General features: G+C 42.2%; 1 protein-coding gene across 2 annotated transcripts in view; it reads left to right on the top strand.

Moving 5' to 3' along the window:
- LAMB3 (laminin subunit beta 3) overlaps positions 1–24421 on the top strand; it is a 59765-nt gene that overhangs the window by 3758 nt on the left and 31586 nt on the right. For both annotated transcript variants that reach the window (XM_036753195.1, XM_036753194.1), the window contains 2 exons: positions 21540–21654; positions 22224–22297. In XM_036753195.1, coding sequence (XP_036609090.1) covers positions 21540–21654; positions 22224–22297 — 189 coding nt within the window. The remainder of the gene's footprint in view (positions 1–21539; positions 21655–22223; positions 22298–24421) is intronic.

Raw genomic sequence — 24421 nt, 5'->3', positions numbered from 1 at the left:
ATTAGAGCCTGGAGCTCAGAAGAAGTGGGTTCAAGTCCTATGTCTGGCACATACTGGTTGTGCGACCCTAGGAAAGACATTTAACTTCTCTACTGTTCTCTGAGACTATACATTTCATTGAAGATGCTGACTTTCTTTGGTAGACAGAGTTAACTCAGCTGTGACTGTCCTATATCACTGAAATCACAGGTCCAGTCTTTATCATATTACAAATATATTTTTTTACAATATATACTTACATAATATATAACATAACACAGTACTATATAATCCATTAATATGTAACATACAATTAATATAATTTATCTGATTAGATTATATAATATTATTTTGTATCATGATAATTTGCTAATTTAATTATTGAGCCCCTTCTATTTTGGAGAACTTGAGAGTTCCTGCCTTCTGGGTGCTTATAATCTAGTTCACAGAGATAAGATATGTGTCAGTGAAACAGTTATTATCTGTCCTCTGCTGCTCTGTAACTCTGGGCTAGGCAAAGTCTTGAATTCCTGGAAGATACAGCAGATAGGTGTTCATGCACAGTTCCTGCCCTAAGAAATTTAGTCCTAGGATTATAAATTTAGACCTTCCTGACTCTAGGCCCAGTGCTCTATACATTGCACCATCTAGCTTAGCTGCCTTTTTTTTTTTTAAACAGATGAGCAAACAAAGTGACTTAGCCAGGGTCACTTGGCTGATAAGGATCTGAGTCTGGATTTGAATTCAGGTTTCCCTGATTCCAGGACCAGCACTCTGTCCACTCACTGAACCACCTAGTGGTGCCTAGTGAGTTCCTACTAGGAGCAAAGCACGATGTGAGGCTCTGGGGTTAGAAAGAAGCAGTTTCTGCCCTGAAGCAGCTTACGTTTTAGCTTGGTCCAGGGGAAAGAGTGCTGAATTTGGAGTCAGAGGACATGGGTTCAAATAGTGCCTCTACTGCCCAAGTGACCTTGGGCAAGTCACTTCATCTTTCTGTACCTCAGTTTCCGCATCTGTAAATGAAGAGGTTGAACTAGGTCATCTCATGAGGTCCCTTCCAATTCTAAATCTGCTCCCACGCTCAAGTAAATACAACATCGTTTCTAAAGGTAGGCAGTACTAACACTTGGAGGTTCGGGTGAGGCTTCTTGTAGGAGGTGGCAGCTGCTTTGTTTTGAAGGAAGACAGGGATTTCTGGAAGCGGAAAGAAGGCTTCTTGGAGAATGTTTTCTGATATTGGTCCTTGTGCGTTTTCTCCTATAACGTTCACAAAATTATCTTGGCTGTAGCTTTAGTCGTCTTTCCCAACTACAAATGATACTTGGCTCATCAACGGTTGGAGCCATTCAACGGCAGCTTTCTCTCCCTAGCTGCTGGTGACCGTATCCCTGCACGCCCAACATGGGCAAGGACAGGGAGAGGAGGAGGAAGAGCCCCAATCAGTTGACTTTGTTCTCTTGCCAAGTCCTGGTGAAAAGTCTGATGGAGTTGTTGCCTCAAATGAGGACTTAGATCTTCTATGGATTTGTGTTATACAGGAGGTCATAGATTTAGAGCTGGAAGGGATCTGGAAGGTCATCCTGTGCAACTTGTTCATTTTACAGAGAAGGAAACTGAGGCACAGAGAACAGCGTATAATTAACAAGTAGAATTCCAAATCCGGGTCACTGGACTCTACATCTTATATTCTTCAAGCTATTCATATTAGACTCTTTTCTATCCCAGGGACCAAACCTTATAGACGCCTATATACCCAACTGCTTCTCATGGCCCCTGGGAACACCCTAGTTATTTTTATTTATGGACACTACCCCTCTGCCTTTTGGCTGGCGATTTTGGAGGCTCCCATTTGGCTGGGGGAAGGATAGAGTTGGGTAAGGGAGCAAGTCTCTGGGCGCTTAGCTGGCTGTAGCAGATATCAGGTGAAATTTTTCTTTAGGGAGTAGATTACTTCATAAGTTCATAATTCATACAGTGCATTTGGCTTTCTAGCAAGACAGATCAGCTGCTTCCCCTCCCCACACTCTCCCCCAGGCAACAGCCTCTCCAGTCCTCCTGCTGCCCCCTGAGAATTGTGTGAGACTCGAGGAAATTGTTGCCTTTTCACCCTCTTTATTTTGGCTGCCCCATTTGGGAAGGGGTGAGGAAATGTGAGGAGGTCAAAGATCCTGCAAGCCTGGGTTGTATTCTTGCCCTTCTTCCCCTTTCCCTCACGTCTTCTTCTCTATGGATGGACCTTTCTCTTCCTGCAGACCTGATGCCTTTTGCTTCACGCCCAGACTGACCTCTGCCTCTGCTAGCCGGCCAGGGAAATTGCCCTCTGCCCACATGGCCTCCACATTGCCCCCTTGGGAGACAAACTTAGTACTTGCAAGATTCTAGACTTTTATAACTAAGGGGATGGCTAAATCTCAACTCTCTCCTTGCATGGCTGAGAGACATTGAATTTATTTACTACAATGAACATGGGGGAATAGGTGGTATGTGGTATGTAGTGGGAGGAGCATTCTGGAATTAGAATCAGAAGACCTTGGATCCAAATGCTGCCCATTTGTTAGCTCTATGACTCTGAGCTAGTCACTTTCTCTGTCTAAGACTCGGTTTCCTCATGGACAAAATGAGGGGATCAGACAATTTGATCTCAGATCTCTTCCAGATTTAACTTCCCATGATTCTTTCTTAAGACATGTTATGGGGTCCCAGCTTTTCTGCTCACTTGCTTTGTGACTCGGGACAAGTTCCTTAGCCTTTCTGGGTCTTGGCTTCCTCTTTTATAAAATGAAGGAGTTCTTAAGGTCAGGGGTTCTTAAGCCTGGGTCCCTGAACATGCTTGGTTTTTTTTTTATATTGATAACTGCATTTTACTAAAACTGGTTTTCTTTGTAATCCTTTGTATTTTATTTTGTGCATTTAAAAACATTATTCTTAGAAGGGGTCCAAAGGCTCCCTTGTATCGCCAAAGGGGACTATAACAAAAAAAGATGAAGAACCCCTGGATGATCTCCACGAGGTCTTCCGGCTCTAAAACCTAGTGTTTTTAAGAACCGAAGATCGAATAATATCTAATTTCCTTCCTTCTCTCCATTGCCTCTCTCTTCATCTTGAATTATCCTTTAGCTGCTTTTCTCTCTTTCTCCTTGCCCCCACCTCCCACCCCTAGCATCTACATCTTAGGGCTGTTGTGGGAAACAAATGAGATAATACACTTATCCTCTCCACATTGAAGGGGTTAGGGGTGTCCACCCCTGTGATTTGGAAAATCCACATAAAATTTTTGGCTCTTCCTTCATACCAGAGAAGAAGTCTGAATTTTTTCTTTTTCTTTTATGGGGTGTTTAGAGTACCTTACTATAAAATTTGGGGTGATATAATACAATACAACACATATATTTTATGCATTTCTGAGTGTATAAACTTTTTCTGTGTTGTCTGCTGGCCTTTGCATGTTGTCTATGGCTTCCACAAAACTCCCGAAAAATTCCATTTAATCTCTTATGCTGACCTGGAATATATCAAAACCCCAATGGGGAAAGTTGGGATGTGGAAGGGATAACTATATTTGTAAAAAGTCCTTAGCGTATGTCTGAAACATATACATACTTATAAGAGAGATACTTCCTTGCCTTCTCTTCCTTTCCTTTCCCTTCCTTTCCTCCCCACTCCCCATTAACTGAATGTTATCTAATGCTGACTTTGAATGGGGCCAATCTTGGAAACAGAAACATCCCCCAATGCAAACTCCCCCTTAACCCTGTATAGGCCATTCTTGATGGTTTCTCAGCAACATATATTTTGCATGCCAACATGAATAAGTGTACTAATCTCAAGCCTAGTGTAAAACTGCTAAGTGTTACTGGTTCTGCCCATTCTTCTCCTTGGTGGAGGGCTGTGCAGAATGAGGCAAGAAGGAAAGAAGAAAATGTCTCTTGGGGACTCTGCATCTCTGTGCCCTGGGTGTGTGTGGGAGGAACAGTTGCACTCTAGGGAGACAGTAGCCTCAGGAGTTGGAGTTCCCCCATGGCTTCAAATTCTCTGAATCCTAAGTCTTGCATGGCATCTCCCTAGAGCCCTTACTTTTCCTGGCAGATCTTCTATGCTGATTAAAAGCCCATCAGTCTGTAATTCAATGGAGAATTTGCCTCTGTGCCTCTCGGTTCATGTTGAAAGACCTCCACCCTCCTGGGCACTGTCTATCCTTGGCTGTCTGTAGCTGTCTGGGTTTGGGGCCAGTCTGCTTCAAGCCAAAGTACCCAGGCAGCTGCAATTCCCACAAGGCTTAGCTCTTAGGCATGCACCTCCGTTTAGTTCATTATTTTCTCCCTGTCACCTGCAAGGGCACAAGGAGCAGGGAACCTTTGAAGCATCTTTCCTAAAGCCACAGCACTGGATGAGTTGGTTTTTTTAATACCCTCCTCTCCCCCTCCCCTTCCTTCCCTGCCCCAGCATCAGCATAGAATTTTATATTTAGAACAGCCATTTCTATAAAAAACAAAACAAAACAAAACAAACACCCAACTCACAGCTAATCCCAGCAGAATTTCTTAAGTGTTTATGTTCAAGGTCCTGGGATACACCAGTTCACCTGCAGTGGGTGGCATCTTTTCCTCATGTGTCCTTGAATAATACTCCTGTTCTCACCCTTTTCTAAGTTCCTCCTCATTATTTACCTCATTTCTTTAGGACCTTGTTATTTTCATTTTAAGGTAATAGCTAGCTAAGGTGATAGAATGACTCTACTGGCATGTTATTTGGGTTCAATATTCTAGCAGTCCCTTTCCCCTTCCCAAAATAGTGGTGCCTTTATTTTGGCGGGGGGAGGCAATTGAGGTTAAGAGACTTGCCCAGGGTCACATGTCTAGTAAGTGTCTGAGGCTGGATTTGAACTTGGGTCCTCCTGACTCCAGGGCCTGGGCTCTCCACTGTATCTACCACCTGAGCAGTGCATTTTAACAGGATTCTTCTAGAGACAACGCCCAGATATTTTCACTGAAAGGAATGATTCTAATAGTGGAAAATTCAAATTCTCTGTGAGCTATTTGAAGGGGATCAATGGGACCCAGCATACTACTTGCTTTATCCCACCTGTCCATGCATAGAGTTATGATAGAGGCCTAATATTTCTTTGTCTGTACTTATTATTAAAAGATTTCTGAGAAGACAATTTCCAGTTTTCTTGTCCTACCCATTATCTGGTGCATCAGTCAGCAGTCAGCTCCTCTTAGATCCTTAGTTGAAGCACTGGGGATGCCCACCCTAGAGAAGGCTGAGGGAGAGCAGGATAGATGCCTTTAAATAACTGAAGGCCTATCATATGGGAGGGGCTAGATCTGTTCCAGATCATGGAAGGAGGAGCAATGGGTGGGGCAAGTTGTGGATAATCATACTTTTGTTTCTTGTAATTTTTCTGTTTCTTGTATTTCTGCATCTTTCTAACAATTACAGCTAGCCAGAAGTGGAATGGGATGGTTTAAGAGGCCAGTGGTCCCTACTCAACAGAAACTGGATGACCAGGGAAGTCTGTTATTCAGAGATGGATTGGGTCAGATGGGCTCTGATGTCCTGCTCGTGTGAGATTTTGTGGTTTGCGCCCTGCTATGTGTAGGAATGGTACAAGCCGAATGCACAGCTCTCCTCTGGGGATCAGAGCAAGGTCCTTGAGAGCTCGCTCAGATAATTTCTGCTCCACAAAGTGCCCCTTTAACCGTGCTGTGTTTCTTCCCCCAGTGCTGTGTTTTGTGGTGAAGGGAACTTAATTATCCATTTGCCTTAACAGGCTGAGGCAGGGATTCTGAGCAGCCTAATGAGATGGTGTGTAAATAAAACAGCTGTCCTTTCCCTTTATCTCTTGGCAGCAGGCTGACAGGGACTGTGGATGTCAAAGATTTGGGAAGGTCCATCCAATCTACAATTTGAACAGAATTCCATTTAATTCAGCAAATATTCACTAAATACCTATAGTAGGTATTTATGTATATTTGTGTTTATAGCGGGAAACAAAGTTTGACTAAACCCTCATGGAACTTAGTCTCTTAGGGGGAGGAGATTATTTGTGTAGCTTAGGATTCTTGAGTCCTTCCCTATCCATATACCTAATGTGGGTAAAGATGCAGAGGGCAACCCATCCACACCTTCTTGCCCAGAGGGAATCTTGTCCATGTCTTTCCATTAACCTTCTGTAGAGGATTATTCTTGTGATGAAAGGAAGCTTTTCCCTAGGTTTAAGAACCACATAGATAATGTTAATACAAAACCACACACGATAACGATAACGTTCAGTTGTTTCAGTCTTGTCCGACTCTTCCTGACCCCATTTGGGGTGTTCTTGGCAGAGATGCTGGAGTAGTCTGCCATTTCTTAGTGACTAGGTTTCCTGATCTGTAAAACAGGGGTCACAATTCCTGTAGGACCCACCTCACAGGGACTATTATAGACCTCTCATTTTCAGTCACTTTTTAGTCATGTCCAACTCTTTCTGACCCCATTTGGGGTGTTCTTGGCAGGGATGCTGGAGTGGTTTGCCATTTCCTTCTCTCATTTTACAGATGAGGAACAGATGAGGCAAACAGGGTCAAGTGAATTGCCCAGGGTCACATAGCTGGTGTGTGAGGCCAAATTGAACTCAGGAAGATGAAACTTCCTGACTCCAGGTCTAGTACTCTGCCTACCATGCCACCTGGCTGCCCTGGTAACCGTGACAGCTGATATTTATATAGTGTTTTGAGGTTTATAAAATACTTTATATACATTATCCACTTTGATCCTCACAGCAACAGTTGTTATGGTGCTCATTTTACAGATGGGGAAACTGAGAGACAGAGTGGTGACATGATTTACTCATGGTCATATAACTAGTGTCTGAAATAGAATTTGAACCCAGGTCACCATAGGCATAAGATGTAAGATAAGGAAATATATAGAAGTGTGAAAGCATCTGATGTATTTGGGGCCAGTGAATAAGCCAGTTTTTCTGGAGCCCAGGGCATGAAATAAGGCTTGAAGACTAAGCTGGCAGCAGACTCTGGAAGGCCTTGAATGAGGGACAGAGAATCTTACACATTATTCTGTTGCTGGTCAGACATGTCTGACTCTCTGTGACTCCGTTTGGGGTTTTCTTGGAAAAGATACTGGAACGTTTTGCCATTTCCTTCTCCAGGTCATTTTACAGATGAAGAAACTGAGGCAAAGAGGGTTAGGTAACTTGCCCAGGGTCACACAGCTAGTAAGCGTCTGAGGTCTTCCTGACTCCAGGCCTGGCACTCTATCCACTATGCCACTTAGTTGCCCCATATTATTCAGTAACCAACAGGAAACCACTGAAGATTTTTGCAGAGGAATTACATGATCCTATGTACCCATAGGAAAGATTGTTTGGGCATAGTTATGAAGGATGGATTGAAGAGGAGAGGGAATGAAGATAGGAAGGCCCTATGGGAGCCTATTGTAGTTATTTAGGCAGGAGGTAATGAAGTCCTGTGGGTAGCTAGGTGGCCCAGTGGATAGAGCTCTGGGCCTAGAGTCAGGAGTACTAATCTTTCCAAGTTCAAAACTGGCTTCAGACACTTACTAACTGTGTGACCCTGGGCAAGTCACTTAACCCCATTTGCCTCAATTTCCTCGTCTGTAAAATGAAGGAAATGGCAGTATCTTTGCCAAGAAAACCCCAAATGGGGTCACCAAGAGTCAGGCATAACTGAAAAAAACCACCTGAATAATGAAGTCCCATACCAGGATGGTAGAAGTGGGATTAGGGAAGAGAGGAAGGATCTGATGAAGTATAATGACAGAGGCAGAATCAACAGGACTTGATAAGTGACTGGATATAAGAAATGAAAGAAAATTCAAATGTAATGCCAAGGTTTACAGTACATGAGAGCCTGGAAGAATGGTGAGACCACTAACAGGAATAGATAAGTCAAAAAGGAAAACATTTTAAGGGGAAAGACCTAAGTTTGACTTTGGAAATGCTGAGGGGTATGAGGTGCTGGCTAGGTATTTAGATGGGAGGTAGCATGTGGTACAGTGGAAAGCATACTGCCTATGGAGTCAGAAGTCTCAGGTTCAAATCCCAGCCTTGCTTCCTGTGACTTTGGGTAAGTTACTACTCTCTACATCACCTCTAAGGTCCCTTTCAATTTTGTATTTGTGTTCCTATATATGTCTTGAGGGAAGTTGGATACATAGTTCTGGAGCTTTGTAAGAGAAGTCAAAGATAGCAATGAAAACTTTGGGAATCATTTGCTTGGAGGTGCTAGCTTTAGTGACTGGAGTGAAAGGGATTACCGTGAGTAGAGAGTGGGGAAAAAAGCTTAGAATCAGAACATTGGAGGATACCTACCTTCAGGGTCTGGGGAAAAAGGATGAGGAAACAGTAACTGAGACACCGAAGGAATAGTTAGAGAATTAGGAGGTTAAACAGGGAAATTTGGTGTCTTTGAATCCAAGAGAGGAGAAAATATTTGGGAGGAAGTTCAAAAGTATGGATTCCTACAGAAAAATCAAGTAGGATGAAATGTTAAAAAAAAAAAAAAGATCATTGAATCTGACTAGTAGGTGGCTGTTAGTGTCCTTTGAGAGAGAAGTGTTTTGGGGCAGCAATCATATCTCAAGAGGCTGTGGTTGTGAGGAAATCATTACATATAGCAAGTTTTGGGGGAAAAAGTCCTTTTTTATTATGAACTTAACAATACAAACGATTTTAATATATGGAGAACAAAAAGAGAGGATTGCACCTGAAACTGTGAACTTACATAGTTTTATTTTATCAGTTTATATTAACTGTAACATGGTAGTAATCAAATTACCCTGATTGTCTGTGGTCCCTTCTGAACATTTTAGAAGGGGCCACAAAAGGGACATTTTAAAATGCCTCTTTGCGCATTTTTTTGAAAAAATGTGTCATTGGCACATTTCTTTTTCTTCCCTATTTCTGCCTTCCAACAGCCACCTAACAGATCAACAAATGGCTGGCTATGTCTGAAAATGTATCCTCATAGACAACGTTTTCCAGAAGTTTGACAGTTTAGGGGAAGAAAGGAGAAGAGCAGTAAGTAGCTGGATCAGGTAGAAGGGTAAATGAAGGACTTTTAAAGAAAGACTCTGATCTAATCCTGCCTTCTCCTTTTCTCCTTTTCTCTCGCCTTCTACTTCTTACTCAATGAGGTATCTTCATTCCAGAGCTGACCTTACATGTACATTGAGTAGGTGGTTATTTATAGCATGACCTGCAAGAGAATATAGCCTGTCCAAAAATATTCCTCCCTGCTCCGTGCCCCCACCCCCATCTCTTGCCTCTTGCCAAATGACCTGAAGTCCCCAACATTAGAAATGTATCCATTAGTTTTAGGGGATTATATTTCTTCAGAAATGTCTTGTTAAAAATAGGAACACCCCAGGAAAGATAATATGGGGTCCCAAAAGTCTTAGTGCAGTTTTAAGCTTCAGGAGTGGAAATGCTTTTAAAAAAAAAACCTTACAAACCTATCATTTTAAAGCTTAGTTATTTAAATTTCTTTTACATTTATTTAGCTTTCTCAATTTGAAAAAATGAATTTTGAATAATAAGATGGGACACACTGTCATTATGTATTGTACGTGTGACAGTTTATGGATGACACTTTATGAATCGGTAGAGAAGGTTCTTTTGTTTGGCCACCTCAGCCACCTGATCTATCTCCCTTATAGAATTTATAGAATCGCATCAAAACCTTTTTTTTTTTCGGATGATCTTGAGGCTAGAATTACAAATCCAATCCTATCAGTCATTGAACAACAGCCAATGAAAGTTTTTACAAGTTCAAGAATTGACTAGAGCAATGTATATAGCACAAGACAGTGGTTAGGTTGAAGTATAATAAAAACATATCAATATTTGAAAGTTTTAAATAATTAACCTTTCAAATGTTGTTTTTTATAAATTTGTAGCATTTATACTTCTGAAGTCATTAAAGCTAAAACTATACTAAGACTTTTGGGACACTTTATATCATCATCATCATTATCGCTAGCATTCATATAGTGCTTACTATGTGCCAGTTGGCAGCAAGATGGCACAGTGCATAGAGTGCTGGTCCTAGAGTCAGGAAGACTTATCTTCCTGAGTTCAAATCTGGCCTCAGACACTTCCTAGCTGTGTGACCCAGGCCAAGTCACTTAACCCTGTTTGCCTCAGTTTCCTCATCTGTAAAATGAGCCAGAGAAGGAAATGGCAAACTACTCAGTATTTTTGCCAAATGGGGTCACAAAGAATTGAACATGACTGAAATGACTGAATAATACTGTGTTAAGTGCTTTACAAACATTATTTCCTTTGATCCTCACAACAACCCTGCAAAGTAGGTGCTGTACTATTTATGGTTGAGGAAACTGAGGCAAACAGAAGTAACCTGTCTTTTTATAGTCTAATAAGGATTAAACAAACTAACCTGCTGCCACTATGGAAATGTTGCTCAGAAAATGGGACACAAGATAGTTAAATTTTGATATTGGTTAGGGAAAGATAATTTTGGAGAATAGGTGTTGCTCTTGAAGGATAACCCTGGGTGATGGTACTAAATCAGGAAAAACGGCAAGTATTGGGAGGTGGGAGATCACAGGTGACAAACCCAAATCTACTTCCTAGTAAGTAAGCCAAGGGACTCTGAAGGACCAACATCAGTTCCTTCCTATCCAGTGACTGCCCCTCTGGGCCACTGGTTGTTTGGTCTTCCGTGTCTTCCACAATGGGTTATGATGGTTTAATGGAAAGAACATCTTACTCATAAGTCAGAAGGTCTGGATTTGAATCCCAATTTAAGTCTGCCATTTACCAGGAGTGTGACTTTAAGCAAGTCATTCTACTTTTCTGAGACTCAGTTTCCTCCCCTGTAAAATGAGAAGATTGGACTAGATGACCTCTAAGATCCCTCCCAGTTCCAATCCAATTGAATCCAACAAGCATTTATTCAGTGAACCGTTTCCTGTTTTTCCTTTGTACCCCAGTGCTTAGGACAACGCCTGGCAAATTGCAAGCGTTTAGTAAATGCTGCTTAAATCAATGACGTATTGGCATGGTGTTGGGTGTTGGAGATGTAAAGACAAAATGATGAAAAGTCCCTGCCCTCTTACTTCTCTTTTCTTATTCTCTTAATCTCACATTGTCCTAGGAGGATACCTCATGTCTATGATTCTGTGAGGTCCTTGAGGCCTTGCTGTGTATCACTCAAGAAGGCCCCTTGGAGATTTTAAATGACAAGCGTTAGAGACCTCTCTCCCTCTCCCCTTTTTTCCTCTGTCTGGACTGAGAGGTGGGACAGTCCAGCTCCAGGGTGGAAGAATCCTGCTAGCCCTGGGGCCTGTGATTCTAGGATTACTCCCCACAGATTGTATGTCCTAGAGAGAAGCTGGGCTGGGACTGTCTGAGTGCTAACTATCACCCTAGCTGGCCCCAGAATGTGAGCTGCCTGAGAGCTGAGAGGGAAGAGGGCAGAAGGGTGGTTTGAGACAAGGGCTTATTCAGATATTTAACTGTCTTTGAAAGGAAGAAGATAAAGTTGAAGTGCATTGCGATAATGCTGTTTTTAAAAAAGTAAAGTAGCATACAACTCATTCTGAACTGCCCTTGATAGTGTGACTTGGTTGTAATGTTGATTCTATGCCACGGTTGTGGACTCCCTTCACAGGGGCATTCTCTCTTTGTCCCAGGCACCGTTCTTCAAATGCCATACTCTGCCCTTCTCCTCCCCTCCCATCAAGGATCTGGTCCATCAGTCCTCCATTTTTATCTTAATAATTATTTTGCTATATTGCTGAGAGTGCCTGAGACTCTCATTGTTGGGATTGGAATGGGGCAAGTCCTAAAATGTTGCTGGAAGAGATCTTACAAAGAATCTGGTTCTAGCTCTGCTTTTCATTTGACGATGGAGACCTTGAGGGTGGAAGCTCATGTTTCGTTTCTATGACGACCAGATTTCTTTAAAGCCTTCATTTCTTTACAGCCTTGGGACACTAGCGTACTGATTTATTTTCCAGATTATCAGTGCCCTTTCTGTGGGTAGATCAGGGGTTCTTAACTTGGGGTCTACAGAACCTCAAGGTATCTATGGGTTGATTTCATGGACTCTCTGAACTTGCACAGGGGGAAAATGGCATTTATTTTCACTAAACTCTAACTAAAATTTAGCTTTTTTTCTATTGTGAATGTAGGCAACAAATCATTAATCTGAGAAGGGTGTCGTTAGGTTTCACCAGATTGCCAAAGGGGTGCACGGCTCACAAAACGTTAAAAACCCCTGGGGTAGGGGCGGTTAGTAACTTAGGTCCCTAGCTTGTCTTCAGAAGGGGGCAAGGCTAAACACAGACAGGAACTGCTTCCCTTAACTTTTCCTAGTCCAGTCTAGTGCTTAACATTAAGTGTGAAAGAATTGAGTCTCCATTGGGCAATTTTTCTTCATTTCCTCACCCCTCTCTTCTCCCCAGCTCCTGCTGTGGACTTGGTACCTGGCCAGCCCACTGAGCTTCCAGAAAGCTCCTAGGTGAGGGAGCAGCCAGAGCCCTTCCAGCTGGAGGCCAGTTAGGGCCCAACTGGCTCTGGGCCTCTGTATGTGAAATCAGTAATAATGATGTGCTGGTGAAAGGCATGGGGGTGGGGGCACTGCAGTCCTGCCAGGAAGGGAGCTGGCCAACGGGCCATGGAGAAGGGAAGCATCTGCAGTATGCTAAGGGACAGTTTCCATGTTGGAGTCTCTGGAGGAAGAGAGCAGGGAGGAACGTGCGTGCATGTGACATCCACGTGGAGAGCTGGTATACATAGTCCATGGTAGGTATGCTCACACATGCATTGGTTCTTTCATGAATCTAGCAAACATTTATTGAGAGCTCTGTGTTAGATATGTACATGCCAAAAGATCCAATCCTGTCCCTCTATCCCTATGACCTTGAGCAAACTTAAATTCTCTGGGCTTCAGTACCCTCATCTCTAAAAGGAGGGATTCAACCCAATGGCCTCTAAAGTCTTCTGCTAGTGGGGCAGTTAGATGGTACAGTGGATGGCCCTGGAATCAGGAAGACCCAAATTAAAATCTGACCTTAGACACTTACTAGCTGTGTGATCCTGGGCAGGTCACTTAACCCTGTTTGCCTCAGTTTCCTCATCCGTCAAATGAGCTGGAGGAGGAAATGGCAAACCTCTCTAGTATCTTTGCCAAGAAAACTGCAAATAGGGTCACAGAGTCAGACACAACTGAAACAACTGAACAACAAAAAAAGGTATTATTGAGCTCTGAATCTATGACCCAAGGAGTAGAAACCAACCAGAGAGAGAAACAGAGGCAGAGGGAAAGCAAAGAGAGTTAGCATCTGGGGTTCATGTGAACTGATGTTCTTAAGTGAATCTATTTTGGGGCCTCTAACCTGTTATCCAATTGTCAACCAGAGCTACTTAAAATACCAGTTCCAAGCCTGTTAGCCAAAGGCTGAAGTGACCCCTTCTCATCCCTGTTACTATCTTAAGAGGTGCATAATTGGCGATCTCTTTGGGTTATATGATCTGTCTGGGGACATGTCTAGGGTGCATGTGAAGGGAATGTGTAAAGAGTGTGGGGCTTCCCCCTTCCATCACTCAAACTCAAACTCTCTGGGCTGCGGTTTCTTCATCGCTAAAATGTAAGGGGTGTGTGTGTGTGTATGCATGATTGAGTTGGACTAGATGGCCCCTTCCAATACTAAATCTATGATTTTAGAATCTTATGTTTATCCCTATGGGAAGATGCAGGGTGAACCTTCCTGGAGGCAGGGTGCTGGCTAAATTAGGCAGCTACAGGGCATGGAAGCCCTTTAGCTGGACCTGCAGTGAGGAAGACCTAAGGTCAAATCCAGCTGCAGATGCTTACTAGCTGTGTGACCCCAGGCAAGTCACTTAACCTCTATCTGTCTCAGTTTCCTTATATGTAAAATGGGGATAACAGTAGCATCTACCTCCCAGGACGGTTCTGAGGAGAACATAAACGTTTGTAAAGTGCTTTGCAAACTTTAAAGCACTATGTCAATGCTATTATTATTAAATCTTTATTATTATTAAGTTGGAAGAGCAGAGGGTTTTATTGCTTCAGAACCCATGTCTTAAATGAAGTAAGGCAGGAGCTGGAATGGGGAGGTAGCCATCTGACCTCTACATGGTAGAGCACTTTGCTCAGCTTTGGCCTATATCTGGAGAATGTCTTCCCCTGTATTCAGTTTCACTCCCTTTGCCTCCCTAAAAGGGAATTTCAACATTCTGTCTCCCCCACCCCATAGTGTTCCACCCCCACCCCACCCCACCCTCTACCCCCCTTCGCAGACCAGGGAAACCAAGAGCTTCTGGCATCCCATTTGGCAGGGGGATGTGCCAGGGCCTGCCGCCAGCTCTGAGAGCACCAGAGGGGAGAGGTTCTGTTGACAGGCAGTGAGTGGGAGGGGCAACTGGATCTCATCCTTCATCAGGTCTTTGTTCAATGAGGACAGGGGATTGAAGGAGGAGAGCTCCCTTCTCCAGCCTCAGCCCCTTTTGGCTGGGCAGGGTAGGGAGAAAGGAGGCCTTCTTCCTTGGGGCCCAAAACAGAATCAGGATTGGAAACAATTTCCAGCTCGAATCCTTCTTTTGCCTGGTGGAGGTTATTTTAAGTGCTCAGGTATGTTTAGCAGCTGACACATTCTAAGTCGCTTTGGTAACTGGGCTGTCTTAGTCAGGAGTAGGGTTGTCTTACCAACATACTTCCTGTGCATTTTTTCCTTTATGTTCCTGTGATTGGTGATGTCATTGGGTGGGGCTTCCCTTCTAGATCACCTCTCTTACTGATATGTTGAAAGAATTCATCACCAGAAGGTCAGAGTCCAGTATAATAGTCAGAGTAATTAAGGGCTTAACAAAGTCTCCTTGATCATAACAAAGAAGCATGCCAGTTCTGCATGCACATATGTATATGCACACATAGACATACATACTTAATATGCACATATATTTATATGTACGCTTGATACATAATACATGTACACACAGTATATGTACAAATGTGTGTACTTACACTCACGCATACTATATGCTGGGAATCATAAGGGGAAGTACCTATTTGGAAGGGTTGTCTTAAGGATCAAATGTGATAATGTATGAACCACATGAATGACAGCTAATTAAAATGATGACCTCTTTCCTCTCCCCCATCCCATCTCATTGTGCTGTGAGTAAGGCAGGTCCCTTTCCCAGCTTGTTTAAACTTCTCGCTCCCTTTCCACCACACACCATTTGATAGGAGCTGATTTTTGCTTCAAGGTGGCTGTGGAATACTACCAATAATAGTTGCTTCTATAGTGTGTTTGTGTTGGTAAAGCCCTTTACATATATTACCTTATGAGAGGCCTGGGCATCTAGGTGGCACAGGGTAGCAAGCATTGGGCTTGAAGTCAGGAAGATTCAGCTCTCTGAGCTCAAATCTGGCCTCAGACTCTTACCGGCTGTGTGATCCTGGGCAAGTCACTTCACCCTGTTTGCCTCAGTTTCCTCATCTGTAAAAGGAGCTGGAGAAGGAAATGGTAAGCCACTCTAGAGTCTTTGCCAAGAAAACCCCAAATGGAGTCATGGACAGTTGGACATGACTGAAAATGAGAGGCCTATAATAATCCTGTGAGGTAGGTCCTGTAGCAATTGTTACCCCTCTTTTATAGATCAGGAAACCCAGTCACTGAGAGTGTAAGTGACTTGCCCAGGGTCACAAAGCTAATAAGCATGAGAGGTGAGATTTGAACCCACGTCTTCCTACTTCAAATTGAACATTCTGTAAACTGCATTGCTGAAAAGGAGAAACTCCTAGGAGGGGGAAGCATTAATAGTGAGTAATATTATAAATACTAAAGGAGTCAGAACATTTGGCAAACTATTCCTGTTTTGGAAGCTCAGTTGACCTGGTTTCTGAGGATTCATCCTGCTTGCTCTTCTGGAAAGGGAATAAGCATTTATTAAGCACCTACTATGTGCCAGGCCCTAGGTTGAGTGCTTTACAATTATTATCTTATTTAATCTTCATGACAACCCTGGGAGGTAGGTGCTATTATTATCCCTATTTTACATATGGGGCAACTGAGGCAAACAGGGTTAAGTGACTTGCCCAGGGTCACACACCTAGTAAGTGTCTGAGGCTGATTTGAACTCAAGTCTTTCTGACTCTAGGCCCAGTGCTCTATCCACTGAGTTACCTAGATACATGGGATAGAGACTGAGCCTGGACCTGTCATTTCACTAGTATAGGGAACTCCCAGAGGAAGAGGCTACCTTTACCAAAGCAGTTTATCACCTTCTCTGCACCTTACAGTCTTAGAGAATTGAGTGGAGCCCTGAGAGATTAAGTGCACTGTCCAGGGTTCCACAGCTGGTAGTACCAGAAGTGGGATTTTAACTTAGGCCTTTCACTAGGCCCCATTTTTTTCTTCTAAATTAAATAGGCTCCCTGTATACCCCGTCTTCTTATTGTTGGGGGCGAGATGGGGGAGTCCTGAGGGAGGGATGTAGGGAAAAGAAAGGAGAGAAAAGTTTCTTCTTCTCTTTACAGTTGTTAACAGGTCTATTTTCTATATATTTTATCCTGTCTGAAATTGAATGTAATTCTATGTGTACTCAGCTTAAGCATTTTTAAATCTGTGGTGATTAGCTTCCTTGATTTATCCAGCCAAGTCAGAAGGTCAGGAGTCCTGAAGCCATGCAGAAAGACTTAGCCTCTCACTCAATAACCTCTCTCCAGTGAGCTAGTTTGGGTCAGGAAGAGGCTTGGGGATAAGGGGCTTTGCTTTGTTGTAGCTACAGATGTTCCCCTAATGGGTCATTTTGTCCCCACTTTGGGAACCTATTCCTTTCCCACACTGGACCAGCTATGCAAAGAGGCTTTTGTTCAGGTTCTATGCCTTTCCTGTTACCATGCTCTCCCTTTCCTCCTTCCCCTCTCCCTTCTCTCTCTGCCTCTAGGCTCAGTAGGCCCCTGGACCTGGGCTTTGTAGAAGCCATAATGAAGTGTGAATTTTATATAATAGAATCTTCCCAGATACACATACTGTCCTGTTCTTTATTCTACCAGAGGTTGAGAAGGCTCTGCCAAGGGCTCAAATACCCAGGTAAATTCCTGAGATGTGCCTTTTCCCTTTGTGATTCTGGTTATACAAGGGGAAGCTAAATGGTACATTGAATAGTGGTACATTGACCCTGGTCAAGTTTCTAAGCCTCTGTATCATCAAACGTAAAATGGATAATAATAGCACTGATCTTATAGGTTGTTATGAGGACTAAATGGGCTACCATGTGTAAAATGCTTTGTAAACCTTAAAGTATATGAGAAGGCTAGGTATCATTGTTTTTAGGGTGGCCACTGAGCTCCCTTCCCACTCTGGAGTCTGTGTATCCGGTCTCCATTTATGTTGGCTTGGGGTCGGGTTCAGTTCTGTCTTCTTCATCGCCAAAGTGGGTTTGTTGGGGGCATGTCCCTTCTTTGACTGATTCTCTGGGAAAAGGAGAAGATGATTCTCTTGCCTTCCTCATCAACTCATTCTCTATCTTGCATAGACCTGTAGGTGTGACGCTGTGTGTATGTGCAATGCATGTATAGCTAGGTTGTGATTAATGTGACTTTAAGTAATGCAAAATTCGATTTTGTGTGTTTTATAAAATTTTGTTGTTGAGTCAGAAAGATACTGAAGTGGTTTATCACTTCCTTCTCATTTCACAGATAAGGAAACTGAGGCCGGCAGGGTTAAGTGAGTTGTCTAGGGTCACACAGTTAGTAAATGTCAGAGGCTGGATTTGAACTCAGGAAGATGAGTCTTCCTGACTCTAGGTCCAGCACTCTATCCACTGTACCACCTAATTATAAAATGATGTCAGGTCATATTTAATGTGAGCCAGTATCCAACTAATACAGCATGTGTGAGCTAGTCAAGAGTTATAGCATGCTACTACTCATCAGTCTGTACTTGTCTATTGTTGCCTGTGCATGTGATGGGTTGCTTTGTACCATATTACCAGTAGTTGTGTTAATTTTTTGAAAACAAAATGGATGAAAGAGAAAAAAAAGGAAGAGGCTTGTTATTACACTAGAACAAAGATTTGGTGTAATTGAATGGCATGATAATAGTAGTAATAGCAACTCTAAGACAGAATTATATGTTGGAATGCCTGAATCTATGGTATGGAATATTATAAAACATTCAGGCAATGTAAAAGAAAGAAGTGAATTTATATCAGATTTCTTTTCTTTTTCTTTTTCTTTTTTTTGATGTGTGTGGTGGTTGTCAAACAATCACAAGGAATGGAAGTATTCCAGTGATAGGAACGGAGAGTCTTTTAGCTGTATGAACTAAAGGCTGCAATCAACAACTCCTTCCTCTTAGAAGAGCAGCCATTCAGAGAAAAGCTTCAAGTCTATTCCTGTCAGTGAAAGAAAATGGAAATAAAATGAATAGTGAAGAAACTTTTACTGCACAGTTGGTTTGATTGATTTAAAAATTGAATTCAATTGTGTAATGTTAAAGTTACTGGAGAGGCAGCCAGTGTATATTAGGATGTAGCAGATAAAAATCCTGATGTTTTGAAGAAAATAATTGAAAAAACTGTATACTTCAATCAATAAGTTTTTAATATGGATGAAACAGGCTTATTCTGGAAAAGCATGTCTTTCAGAAATGATATTTCTAAGAAAGAAAAAACTCAACCTGTATTTGAAATGTCTAAGCATTACCTGGGCAGCTACGTGGCTCAGTGCCTAGAGTGCTGGGCCCTGGATTCAGGAAGACTCTTCTTCCTGAGTTCAAATCCAGCTTCAGACACATACTAGCTGTGTGACCCTGAGCAAATCACTTAACCCTGTTTGCCTCAGCTCTGAAACTATAAGAGGAAGGGGAAGGAAATGGCAAACCGCTCTAGTCACAAAGAATTAGACAAAACTGAGCAAAAGGATTGCCCAATACTTTTATTGAGAGATAATGCAGAATGGGATTTTAAATTAAAACCAATGCTTGTATATTGGTCTCGAAATCTTCAGGCTATAATGGGCTCAATCATTGATCTATTTCTTTGGTGGTTAAATAAGAAAGGATGAGTTCCTAAAGCTGTTTTTGAAGACTGATTTTCAAGTTATTTTAGGCCAATTGTTGAAAAATATTTCAAGGACAAAAATATTGGATTTAAAGTGTTACTGATTTTAGATCATACCTCAAATCATACAGCTACACTTGGTTCAATGTGTGAGAATATAAGTCTTTTTCTTTTCTTTTCTTTCTTTTTTCTCTTTGCCACCAAACACAACATCTTTATTGTAGCCCATGACCCAAGGAATCACTACAACATAGAAGGCCTATGGCCTAAGAAAAAACTTTTGAACAGACAATTGCTAAAACAAGAGACAATAATTCAATTTCCTTAACTGAATTCTGGAAAAATTATACCATCAAAAGATGCTATTGAAAATATCCACTATGCTTGGCAAGAAATAAATGCCAGCAATATGCCTGCAGAGTGGAAGCACATTTTGCCACATTGCACAGATAGTAAATTTGAAGGTTTTCGCTTTATAAAGCAGACTGTGATAGAAGAAATGACAAACATTGGAAGAAGGCTTTGTTTTGATGAACGGGATGTCCAGGAATTGCTCAACTTGTATTCAGAATTGTTGACTGAGAACAATCTTCTTCATTTAGATCAAATGAACGTTTGAAGAAACCTACAATAATGCTGAAAAAGCAGATCATGTGCAAATAAAGGCATTCACTCTCACAGGATATGTGGATACCTTTCAAACTCTGATAGTCGAGGAGAGAAGAATGATAGATACTGACTGTAACAAGGATGGAAGCATGCGCATTTACCTGTATGAGGTTAAACCTCTCTGCAGCATATGTACGTAGATTCAAAGAAAGAGAAGATGATTCAGTCTATGCTGCCAAAATATTTTAAATGACAAAAACAGTGTTTCTGTCGTACTGTCATCATAGGCTTATCTTTAGGCATGACATCTAGTCATTTAAAAATTAAAATAGCTGATATTTTTATATAGCCCGTGCCAGGCTCTGCACTAACCCTTTACAATTATTATCTCATTGGATCCTCACAGCAACTTGGAAATTAGGTGCTATTATTAACTCCATTTTACGGATGAAGAAAATGAGGCAAATTGGGGTTCAGTGACCTGCCTAGGGTCACAAAGATAGTAAGTGTCTGAGGTTGGATTTGAACACAGATCTTCCTAACTCCAACACACCCCCACCCCACATCTAACTGCTTTCTGTAGCTATTCTATTATTTTGTAATGAACTTGAAACAGAAATGCAATTTTGATATCCTTTGCTGTTATATTATGATATAACAAATTTTAAAAAAATTCATTGTGTCATCCATTGGGAGTGAACCAATGAATATATTTTACATACAATTGTAACTGAATAGTGTGAATTGAATAATGCCATGGCTTCTGGGGGACGGCTAGGTCATGCAGTGGATAGAATGCTGGGCTTGGGATCAGAAAGACTCATCTTCCTGAGTTCAAATCTGGCCTCAGATACTTACTAGTCGTGTGACCCTGGGCAAGTCACTTACCCCTGTTTGCCTCAGTTTCCTCATCTGTAAAATGAGCTGGAGAAGGAAATGGCAAAGCACGCCAGTATCTTTGCCAAGAAAACCCCAAATGCGGTCATGAAGAGTCGGACATGACTGAAATGACTCAACAACAACAACAAACCAGCCAACTACTTCTGGATTCATTATTAGCACTAATTAGAGCTTAATTAAATATACTGTGTTTATATTCCCCTTTCTTCTCTTTGACAGTAAAGTCTTTGTAGGCAGCGACTGTTTTACTATTCTTGTTTGCATCCCTGCCATGGGGTCTTAATAATTTTTTCAAGGAAACTGCCCTTAATATGTGCCAGCAGGGCCTGACTTTGACTAAATCATAGAATCAAAGACGGGACCTTCCCAGGTTTACACCAGAACCAATTAACACCACTGGCATACTGTATTTAGTAGCCTTCCACCTCCGTTTCTGCCATTCTTTCTTCTATCCGTGGGATTGCGTTCATACTCAGTGCCTTCTAGCTGCCGGGGCCCCACATAGATGCCCTACTCAATCAACAAGCATCTATTAAGTGTGTACTCTGTGTTAGGCACTGGGCCAGCTGCTGATGATACAAATACGAAGAATGGAATAGTCCTTACCCTGAAGCGGCCAGTCTTCCAAAATTACTAACATCTCCTCCTCCAAGGTTCAGTTCCTCACACCCTCAATTAACTCCCCCCCTCCCCATTCTCTTAGTACTGCAGTTTTCCACTAGGTGTTAAGAGGAAAACAAGTTGATGGAACAATTTCACACCAAGGTGTTAATGGCTGAAAGCCCCAGATTAATTAGTCAATCTGCCAAAATGTATTTATTTTTGCCAAGGAGTTTCCTTAATCCAAATGGGTAGTTTCCAGGGGCAGGATTTCACTGGCCTTGGCTTTCTAGGGCCTGGAATTTTATCAGTGTCTTTATTCTAGGTACCCAGCTCTGACTCTCCCTTTCCTTCTCTTTTTTTCTCACAGTGGCAATTGAAATGTTGTAAGTGCGATTCCCGGCTGCCTCATGGTTACAACAGCCACCGAGTGGAGAATGTGGTCTCCTCCTCTGGCCCCATGCGCTGGTGGCAGTCCCAAAATGGTGAGAGCCCTGGACCACTAAGCTACCAGTTCTTCTCCAAGTGGGAATGAGTCAACATACCCAAGAGCATATAACCTAGATTACAATGCATCCCTCTGGCTTTGGAAATGAGATGTCTGTACCAGCAAACTTTTTCCCCTCTCTCTGTATTAAGGGATGGTGGGAGAGGAGGCTTGTAGCAGGGTTTCCTGGAGGTAACAGAAAGGTTTGCTTCATTCCTCTCCATCAATGTGAACTTGTTGGAAGAGGTAGCTTTAGAAAGGAATCTGGAATGGAGATGCTGTAAGGGGTACTGTTAGAACCAGCTTGGGGAGTGGGGGAGAAATTTGCAAACCTGATCAAGAGTTCATTGGTTAACTCACAAGTCTATCCTATTTTTCACCTTGTCATGGATCATAGAAGATGTGGGTGGACACATATTGGGCTAGCTGTCATGGGGCTGCCCTTCAAGAGAAAGATTAAAGATAAAAAGTAGACCTCACAGAAGTGCGTCTTATTTGAAGTGTTCTCAGGGGCTGGGAAGGGAGAAATGCATTCCATCTGAGAACCTATTTTTTGTGTCCTGACAGATGTGAGCCCTGTTTCTCTGCAGCTGGATCTGGACAGGAAATTCCAGCTCCAGGATATTACATTGGACTTACAGGTGAGCTTATAGCTGTGTGATGATGAGCGCAGAGTAGGAGAGTGTAGTCCCCAAGGGTCTAGGTAGGTATGGCTTAGTGATGGGCCATAGAGAATCATGTTGTTTTCCCAAGCTTGGGGAGATGGTATTACATGTTGGGAGTTCCAACTTTACATACCCTGGGACTATAACACCCCCTGATTTATAGGATGAGATGGAGAGGAAGATGTAAATGTGATGATGGCCATGTGGCTTATGGAGATAGTCTTGGAAGCAGTAGGGCCTGTCACTTTCCAGATCTCCTGTGTAGATGAACTTTGGTGAATTCTACCACATAGATCTTTCTAATTTAGCAGCAGTGCTATGGGTTCAGTCTTATTGTACACTGTTGTTTGAAATGCAGAGTTGGTATGTAGCTAGTCTGCAGATAACCACTGGTCTTGGGGGAATTATACACAAAGTTTGACTATGACCAATGCAGAAAATTTATATCAAAATTAGCCTCATCCCCTTTGAAGGAGTAACCCTGGACAGTTATACACTCAGGCTAAAGATGTTGTCATTGTTCAACTATTTGGGAATAGATTCCAGAATCTGTTGCAGATTTCAAAAACAGTTAATAATGACTAGATCCATAACTAGGGTGGGGTGACTAGGACTTTGACCCAGAGTGCTGAAATTTAGAGGATGCTTTCAGCACTTGTAGTCCTTCAGCAGAAAACAAACTACTGATACTAGTACCTAGTAGTAAGTTTCCTCCTCTGGTGGCCTCATCTCAGTTAAGCTCCGCTCCACTCCACCTGACCATGATCCCCCCTGTCCCACCACTCAAATAAGGGCCCTTTTCTGGCTTCTTGTCTTAGAAGTATTTTGTGCTACTTACTACAGGCACTAGCTGCAGCTTTTACATAGTATTTTGAAATTTGCAAAGCTCTTTCCTCAAAACGATCCTATAATTAGCTAGTATAAGTATTATTATCATCATTATAGGTAAGGAAATGGTCTCAGAAAGCTGAAGTGAGTTGCCTAGAGTTATATAGACAGTGTGTATCAGAGATGATACTCTGGACTCCAAATCCAACTCCCTTTCTGATATACCTTGTGGTCTACTTCTCTGAAGACATTCTTATGACCACCCTCAGAGGATAAATTTGATTTTTTGGAAACAATTAAAGAATCATTCAGAGTCAAGTCCAGTGATTCACTAATTAAGGTGAGTGAATGAGCTGATGATGCTTGACTATTTAAAGTAATGAGTCTAATTCTCTTTTGTGGCTCACAAACTGGCTTAGTGGGCTTTTCTCAAGACTTACCAAAATGTTTTGTGCAATTCATGCATCATTGAAATAAGCATGTACAACTTTCTAACTTTGAAAGAGAATATTCATTTGGCTAAAGCAGGGCTGGCATAGTTTGCTTAAAACATTGTTGAATACCTGATCAATCATTCTCCTCTTCCTTTCCCTTCACTGTTTATGTCCCTCTGCAGAAAATCATATGTGGATTAATGAACTGTGGGTTTTTTTGGGGTGTGCGTGGAAGGGATTTAAACATTGAGTATTTAGGACAACAAAGTACATAGTAAAGTCACTTAAAAGCATGTAAGACATAGGAGGGCTTGGTATACTAGCTCTCCCTGAATGCAATAGGGAATCAGCCAGTGGTTCTGCTAAGTGCTGTTTATATGGCTTAGATTTAGTCTCTGTAAACTCATAACATCGACTAGGAAAGTCTCAGGGGCCTGAGTGTGCTCTTGAATGGTCCTATGGCAGATGCACTTCTATATGGCCACTTGCTTCAAGTACTTCTCTTGGCTGTTGCTACCCTTGTTCCAGTATAGTCCCCATAGCTCCCAGGAGCTCCTAATGGTGCTAGCATGGCTAAGCACATTCCCTAGTTCAGGCTTGGCTCAAATTCTCTTTATAGCCCAGGCAGCAGTCTGTTAACCTAGCCCAGTCATGTTCCCCACTCTTGATGAGGGGTGCTGTTTCTGTGGACTGAATCAGTCTTTCATATTCCTTTGGATGTGGCCTGTTGAAGTATGTGGCCAGGGAATAACTGCTTTCTCTTTGAGTCTATGCTTCTGAGGCTCAGTTATGGCTCCCTCTCATCTCCTTGGCTTGAACTACAGTAGCTTATTCACTC

Source organism: Trichosurus vulpecula, chromosome 4 (genome assembly GCF_011100635.1).
Source record: "Trichosurus vulpecula isolate mTriVul1 chromosome 4, mTriVul1.pri, whole genome shotgun sequence".
NCBI classification, from domain to species: domain Eukaryota; kingdom Metazoa; phylum Chordata; class Mammalia; order Diprotodontia; family Phalangeridae; genus Trichosurus; species Trichosurus vulpecula.
The sequence above is the reverse complement of the archived record's forward strand: the minus strand, read 5'-3'. Positions and strand labels throughout refer to the sequence as shown.